An 8,165-nucleotide genomic window follows, 5' to 3' on the forward strand; every position below is an offset into this window, starting at 1 on the left:
GGGCCTCGAGCGCTGCGCGGGCCGCGCGGAGGGGCCGGCCGGGGCCGCGGGTCCTGCTCCTCGCTGTGGGGAGGCCGGGAGCGCCGGCCCGGCCCAGCGCTGCTGAAGGCGGCTGCGGGACGGCGCGGCTGCGGGACGGCAGGCACCGGGCCTCGCAGCTGCTCGGCGTGCCCGGGCTGCCGTAACCGCCCCGTCCCGCCGCTCCGCGCCGGGGCTCGCTTTCCTCCGCTGGCTGCCGGGCGAGTGAAGCAGGGCCGGCCCGCGGTGCGGCCGTGCCGCTTGCTCAGGCTGCGAAGCAGCAGCTGAGGGACGGAAAGAAAAGAGTCTCAGTCATTAAAAAAAAAAAGGGGGGGGGGGGCAAAAAAGGCGGCTTGACAACGGGGCTGGCTTACACCCATCGGGCCTCGAATACGCCCAAGAAAAGCAGCGCCTTGGGCAGCTGTGAGGCACCTCGGCGGTTGCCTCATTACCTGGGTCTCGTTATGGGCCGGCCGTAAACACAACCGACAGGTGCAGGGCGCTGCTGCTGCGTGTGCGGGCCGAGGCCACGTTCCCAGGAGCTCGGCGGGAAGGCGAGGGAGGGAGACGGTGCTTGCGGACCGCCGCCGCCGCTAAGCTCGACGAGCTCGCCTTCGGGGTTTTCGCGGCGGCCGGCGGCCGGGTGGGACGGTGTCCAGTGGGACGTGCCCCGGCCCCTGCCTCCCCCCGCCCCGGAGCGGATCGCGTAACCTGCCAGCGGCCACCGAAGCGCTTTTCCGTGCCAGGAGCCGGCGCGGTCTCGGCCCCTGCACACGGCGGGCTCAAGGCCGCGCGTTCAGCCCCCTGTAGCTCCTTCCCGGGGGTGGGGGGTCCCGGCTCGCGGGTTCCCGCGCGGCAGCGAGCCCCGGGGCCGGCGGGGCGGCCGTCCTCCGCCCGCGCCCGGGGCCCTCCCGGCTCGGCCCGCCGGCCCCGCCGCCGCAGCGCCTGCTTCCCCCCCCTCGCGGAGCGGCGGGGCCGGCCGGGCCGGGCGCCGGCCGCGGGCCCTGAGGCTGCGGGGCGGCTCCGGCGGCAGCTCCGGGCCGCCCGGAGCGGGGAGGCGGGGAGCCCGGGTGCGCGCCGGCAGCCGGGCGCGGGAAGGCCGGAGCACGGCCCGGCCTGGCCCCGCCGCGGCCCCGGAGGAAACGCCCGGGGCGAGGCGAGGGCGGGCGCCGGCCGACCGTCCCCGGCGAGCGGGTCGGGCGGGAGCGGCCCTGAAGCTCAGGGCCCCCCCGAGTAGCGGAGCGAAAGCCGAAGCGGCCCCGCCGCAGCCACGGGGAACCCCCCGCGGCCTCCGGCCAAGGGCGCGGGGCGGGACGGGGCCGACAAGGAGCGACGCGGGAAGAACCTCGCTAAAGGAGAAGGTTGTTAAATAATTTATTGATTTATACAAAGTCTTTCCAACCCGTGTGGAGACGTTATTCGATCCCAATGTAAAATCAAGTGTCCATGTTTCTCTCGTGCTTTTTTGGGTTGTTTTCTCTTTTGATATTATTATGCATAAAATCCGGAGGCAGGAGAAATCAAACCGCCAAAACACTGAGTAGAGGGAGGGAGTGAAAGAAAACAGCCGTTCTTACACTAGAAATATACATCACAAAATCTGAAATTTACTATATACAAAGTGGCTGAGCTTGGATTTGGCGACCCATACAAAACGTAACAAAATCTGATTGTTAGGAGCAGGAAATCGGCCGGGAGGCTAAAAGAAAGAGGGGCAAACCTGAAAGGGACACAAAACAAAAACCAAAAAGTTGGGAAAATTCCTCTGAAATTTACATCGATGAGAAGGAAAATAATTTCATAACTTATTCTGTAAAAAATATATACATTTCACATACATCTTAGGCTGTACAACACACCACTTTGAACATCCAGTTACAACTCCTCTCCGCCGCGGTGCCTACCACCCCGGCTCGCCCGGCCCCGGCCGCCCGCAGCAGCCGTCGGTGCCTGCGCCCTCACAACGTGTCCGAGCTGGTGCTGCAGGGGCTGACGAGGGAGAGGTTCGTGGATTTGTGCTTCTTCAATAGCCGCGTGATTTTCTCGTCGTCTGAGTTGGGGTCCAGGGGCTTGTTGTATTCGTCATCGTCCTCGTTGTCCGAGCTCTCCTTCAGCTTCTCCGTCTCCGAGTCGTGCTTCTTCTTCGCCGAGGCCATCTCCGCCGCGTGCCGCTTCCGCCACTTGGTCCGTCTGTTCTGGAACCAGACCTGGGCACCGGCACCGGGCACGGCTCAGCCCCGATGGTGGGACCGGGCCGCGGCCGCCGCTTCCCTTCCCCTCCTTTCCCTTCCCCTCCCCTCCCCTCCCTCCCCTTCCCACCAGCGCGGGGTCCGGCAGCAGCGCAGGGAGCAGCTTCGGGGAGGGGGCCCTGCCGTGCCACGCTTGGGCCACCCGCCCGGCTCCTGGGGGCTGTCGCCAGCCGGAGCTGTGCGACAGTAAAAGCCGCGGTTTCGCGGGACCATCATCTGTTGAAAACGGAACATGGTGGCCAGGAAAACAAGTATTGCTGGCTAGGAAATTGCGTATTGCTGGCTCCCAGCGCGCTTCGACCCTTCGGTGCGCCTGAAGTCTTTGCTAAAAAATCTGCGCGGTTACAGGAGGCGAAGTTGTGCCAATTACTGGACACGGTCTCCGCCGGAAACGGACCCGCTGAAAGCAATTACCTGCGGGGGGCTTTTTGGTTGGGGGTTCGGTTTGAGTGTTTTTAAATTATATTGGATATGTTTTTCTGAAATCGTTTGCAGCACAAAGAACTCCAAGCACAAAATAACCTGTGCACAAAATAACGGCCTAAAATCTATCCAATATCCAGATGCAATTTAAAATAGAGCTGACTTTAAAAAAAAATATCTCTGGACGGTTGCAGTTTTACTGGTCGCTGGTAATCACTGCGGAAGCAAAACGTGACGGCGCTGCCCCGGCAGCGGGCGGGAGGCGGCGGCGGCGGGAGCCCGCACCCAGCCCCCGGCCCCGGCGCGCCCGCGGGGACCTACCTTCACTTGGCTCTCGGTCATCCCCAGGGAGTAGGCGAGGCGGGCTCGCTCCGGTCCTGCCAAGTATTTCGTCTGTTCGAAGGTTTTCTCCAAAGCAAAAATCTGCTGCCCGGAGAAAGTCGGTCGCGAGTGTTTCTTCTTGCCGTCCTTGTCCAAAACCATCCCCGTCTGAGCTGAAAGCGGAGGAGAAACGGCTCCGTCAGAAACGGGGTCTGCACCGAGCCCAGCTCGGAACCGCGTCTCCGCCCGGCGCTACGGGGGCGGCGGGCTGCGGCGGGGCTGCTCCGGGCGTCCGCGCCGCCGCGGGCTCTCGAGCAGGGCTCGGTCCGGGCACGTCCCGGGGCGCGGCGGCGGCGGCGGGCCCAGGTGAGCGGCACCGGCCCGCCTCCGGGCCTGCCTTCAGGGCGCCGCTCCCGCGGCCTCCGCCGGGCCGTCCGCCCCGTCCACCGCGCTCGCCGCCGGCCGGCCGGGGCGCGGGGCCGCCCTGGCTCCCGGCGCGTCGCTCGGCGGCCCGGAGGGGTGGCCCGCGCCTCCCGCCGGCGGAGCCGAGCCGGGCCGCACCCCGGGCCGCCGCCGGGGAGGCCCCCGCGGGCCGCGCTCCCCGCCGGAACCGGCCGGACTTACCGGGACAGGCGAGCCGGGGGTCTCTCCAGGGAGAGCCCTGCACCACTCCCGGCCAGAAAATGGGCGGCCGCCCCGGCAGCTCCGCTAGCGGCTTCGGGTAGCGGGAGACGGCGGCGGGGTTGAAGTACATCCCCGCCGAGGCCGCCAGTCCGTTGATGCGGGGCAGCCCGCCCAGGAGGTTGCTGGCGGTGCCCACGGGCCGCCCCAGGATGTCGCTTATTCCGTGCGGCGTCCCCAAGGGGAGCTGCGTGTTGAGTCCGCCCAGGGCCGGCGCCTTGAAGCCGGAGGGGTTCTGCAGGGTGTAGGGGAAGAGGGAGGTCTTCATCTCGGCCATGTTGTGCAGCGCGGCCAGCGGCGTACTGCTGAGGACGAACGCGCTCTGGCGATTAGCATCCATCTGCCCCACCGCTAACATTTGTGGTCATCAACGAACGCGGGTCCTTCTCCCACCGCGCCGGCAGCTGCTCTCCTGTAACCCCACGCCAGGAGCGCCGGCCGCGGGCGGGACGGCCTCTCCTCTGCTTGCAGGTTCAAAGCAACAGCAAGTACCAAAGTTTGCTGGGAGCAGGAAAACCCCGGCGCTTCTCCGCCCGCCCCCGCAGCTCGGCGACGCGCACCGCGAACTTCCAGGCTGGAGCGCGGAGAAAGCCAAGCCGGGGCGGCACGGCGAACGGGCGGAGAGGGAGTCCCGGGGAGAACGGCCCCCCGCCGGCGGGGCGTCCCCGGCAGGCTGCGCCTCCCGCGCTCCGCGCGGGATCCAGCGGGAGGGGAGGGGGGAACGGGACGCGACGCGACGCGACGCGACGCGACGCGACCGGCGGGGTGGGCGCCGCGGGCTGGGCTGGGCTCCGCGCCTCGCCTCGGCCGCGTGTCCCGGCGGCGGCAGCGGGGACCCTCCGCGCCGCGCCCGGGGCGCAGATAACCGCGCGGGCACCTGCGAGCTCCGCGCCCATTGGGCGGCCGCCTCCCCGCGCCGCCGCCGCGGCCCAATCGGCGGGCGGCGAGCGCCCCCACCCCGACACGTCACCGCCGGGCCGGGCGGCCCCGGCCGCCGTGGGAGCGCGCGGAGCCGCACGTGGCCGCGCCGCGCCCGACGGGGCCCCGCCCGGCCCCGCGCCCCGCCCGCGCGGCGCCCGCCGAGGGCAGCCCCGCCCCGCCCCGCCGCGCCCCGCCGCGCCCGGGCCCGTCCTCCGCGGCGCCCGGCCGGGCGGCGGGAGCCGCCTCGCAGCCCGAAAGGGCTCGGCGCCCGGAGAGCCGCCCGCGGCGGCGGGGCCGGGGCGGCCGCCCGCGGGGCCCGCCGGGCGCCTCGCGGGGGCGGGAGGACGGCGGCTCCGCGGCCTCGGGGCGGCGGCGCGGGGGAGGCTGGGCGCGGCTGCCCGTGGCCCGGCTGCTGTTCTCCAGCCGCGCGGCAGCCGTCCCCCGCGCTTCGGAGCCGAACGTTTAAAGCACGCTCCTAAAAGCCCGCTGGTCTCGGTATGTGCTCTGTGCGGTCGCACGTGAAAGCCCCGTCTCACGGCCGGGGAGCGGCCGTCCCGCTCGGCCGTCTGCGCTGCCGGTTTGGAAAGGCACCGGCACCGGAGGGGTCCTGCCTTCCGGACCCGGCGGAGGGGTCCGAGCCCTTGTCTCTGAGGGGGAAGGACGGCTGTTACACCATCGCGGAACGGAGCTCGTTCGCACAAATAAAATTACCGCTGGTACTCTTCGTAATCGAAACGTGCTTACTGGGCAAGACAAGAAGAATTCGGATTTGAGATTTTTATGGAAAATAATTCCGGAAGCGGGGCTTGTAGCGCGTTCTTCGCCTTACGACTGCCCTCTCCTACGGTTTTGATGCGTTGTTAACCCGGGAAAACACTAACCGCAACAAGTGGGGAATTAAAACTTTTCAAAGTGTTCACAAGGTGAACATGAATCGACTTCACCACATCGGAGCACTTGTTAAAACGCGCGTTCCTCTGGACGTAGCTGTGTCTATCGCCAGAACCGTTTGCAGGTGAACTGGGTTTCGTTTAGCCTGGAAGAACAGCCCTCATCTCAAAGTGCCTTTGGGAAGCCATTAACCGGGGCTCGATCGGTGATCTTTATTCTCAGTCGCCGTAACAGCCTGCCTATCCTGTTACATGCATCCTCGTAAATAGCTTAACGCGTAAAGGTGAGGTTAAAAACGACGCTGCCCCAAAGAAGGTTTAATAAACGACTTCTTGGCTTTTTCCTCTCTCTAGCGTAAGCGGCGGCGGCAAGGGCAGCCCTGACGGCTTTGCCAAGCTCTCCTGGCTGGGCCCCGCCAGCTCCCCGGCCGGTGTCGTGCCTGCAACCCCTGCGTCTTTGGGCAGGACTGCCGACCGCCCGCGCTCCCGCCTCCTCCGGCGCGGCTCAGGCTCACGGAGCCGCGGGAAGGCGATGAAGGCGGCCCGGCGGCGGCGGCGGCGGCGGCGGGGCGCGACCGGTCCCCGGAAAGCCGCGCACCCGCCCGGCGCTCCCGGGGCTCGGGGGCGGCCCGGCCCGGCCCGGCCCGGCCCGGGCGGGCAGGGGCCGGCGCGCCGCCCCGCCCGGGGCTTGTCTCGGTCTCTGTCTGTCTGCCGGTGCCGCTCCCGGTCGCACGCCGCCGGGATTCCGCCGAGGCGGCCCGTGCTCCCCCCCCCGCCCCGTCCCGCCGCCCTCCCCGCCCCCCGGCGGCGGTGCTCGGGGCCCTGCAGCGCAAGCCGGGCCGGCTGCGCGTCCTCCCGCCGAGCCCGCCGCACCGCCCGCGGGTCTTCCGCCTCCGGCCGCGACCTCTCCAGCACCGACCGCTGCGGCTCGCCCGGCGGGAGGGAAGCCTCTCCGCCCCGCTCGGGCGGGGCCGGGCGCTACTCCGGCCGCGACGCGCGGGCAGCGAGCAGCCGTTCCCCAGGAGCAGGCCCCGCCGGGACGCCGTTGCCTCGCGCGGGACCGACGGAGCAGGGTAAGAGCGCGGCCTCCGCCACCCCCGCGTCGGCGGGGCAGGACCGACCCCGCGGCGCGGCGCGGCCCGGCCGCCCCGACGGGCTCGCGTGCAGCCGGGCTGCGGTGCCGGCGGCGGGGGGGGGGGGGGGGACGGGGGCGCCCCGGACCCGCGCCCGCGGCGGGGCGGAGCGCAGCGCAGCGCAGTGCCCAGCCGGCCGGGCCGCCTGCCCGCTGCGAGAGGGCAGCGGGGAGCGCCCGGCTCTCGCGGGGACAGCGGCGGGTCCGTGTCCGTGTCCGTGTCCGTGTCCCGCCTCCGCCCCGCTCCCGCGGGACGCTTCTCGGCTCCGGCGCCGGTCGCAGCCAGGAGCGCGCAGGCACCCGACGCGGTTTATCCCCGGCTGCCTCTGGCACCCGCGGCGGCTGCGCGGCTCTCGGGGGCCCGCTGCCCCCGAGCCCCGGCTAGCAGCAGGCGCCCAGCAGCGCGGCCTCCGTGCCGGCGGCCCGGCCGTGCCAGCCCCCGGGGGCAGATCCGAAGCTCGCCTCCCGCTCCCGTCCTCTGGGTTAAAACTCGCGCTAGAACAGCGCCCTGAGGCCGGCCGGTAATTTATATCTGTCATTAGTGACGCTTGTGGCACATTAACGGTACGTTTTGTCCTGTTCGTCGACTTTCCTGCCGTCTAATACCCTTATTTCTCCAGGTGGAAGTATGCGGGGTTTATCTCTGCAGACCCCGCGGCGTGATAAAACTGCTTTTGTGTCTTTTTTCCGACGAGGGGGGGCACCGAAGGAAGCTTTCCGCCTCGCGGCCCGCCGCCCTCCGCGGGAACCACGAGCGGGCATCGCCCGTGCGGCCCCGCCGCCGGCTCCGGCTCCGCGTCCGCGGGCGGGTCGCGCGTCCCCTCCTGCCCCGCCGCTCCCTCTCGCCGATGCCGCGGGGTCCCCTCCTCTCGGCCGCACTGCCCCCTCCCGCAGGGACGCCCGGAGTGCAGCCCCAGGCGGCTGCCAGGCTGCTCCAGGTCCAAGCATTCCCTAAGTCTTAAGCAAACCCCGTTTCGGCTGCAGAGGCCGTGCCGCTCGGGGACGGCGCAGCGGCAGGGCAGCCCCCGCGACGGCTGCGGGGCCGCTGCGCCGTGCGCTCCGCCGGCCCCAGCCCCGGTCCCGGCCTCGGCCGGCTGCCTGTCCGCCGCCCGCGCCCGGCCCGGAGCCCGGACACTCGCCCGGCAGCCGCTGCTCTCGCCCTGGGTGATCTCGGAAAACAAGCTGAGGCTTCTCCGCCTGGGAGACGGGCCGCCCGCGGCGCCCGCTGCCCGGCGGGGTGCCGGAGCGCCGGAGCTCACTGCCGCCGGTGCTGGCGGGCATCGCTACCCGCCGAGCCCGCTGCCTGCGGCCGAGACCGGTCTGGCAGAGACCTACTAGAGCGGAAATAAAACGTCCCGAGGCGTTTCTGATTACGCGTACATTCCGCCGCAGACGAGGGCCCTCGGCCGGATTAACCTCGGAGCGCTACAGCCCGCTCTCGGCGTGCGGACGCGCCGCGTTCCCTTTACAAGACGCCGCTCCCCGGAGGTTAATTTCCGCGGAGCCGCGGGCAGCGCCGGCTTCCCGGGC

General features: G+C 70.1%; 1 protein-coding gene across 1 annotated transcript; it reads right to left on the reverse strand.

Moving 5' to 3' along the window:
- Positions 1-1,976: 1,976 nt before the first annotated feature.
- NKX6-2 (NK6 homeobox 2) lies at positions 1,977-4,050 on the reverse strand. The gene is made up of 3 exons (XM_072870978.1): positions 3,636-4,050; positions 3,012-3,184; positions 1,977-2,225 (listed from the first exon to the last, which is right to left on the reverse strand). Exons 1-3 carry the CDS (start codon positions 4,048-4,050, stop codon positions 1,977-1,979), a joined length of 837 nt encoding a protein of 278 aa, XP_072727079.1.
- Between the last annotated feature and the right edge of the window lie 4,115 nt (positions 4,051-8,165).

Source organism: Ciconia boyciana, chromosome 8 (genome assembly GCF_034638445.1).
Source record: "Ciconia boyciana chromosome 8, ASM3463844v1, whole genome shotgun sequence".
Lineage (NCBI taxonomy): Eukaryota > Metazoa > Chordata > Aves > Ciconiiformes > Ciconiidae > Ciconia > Ciconia boyciana.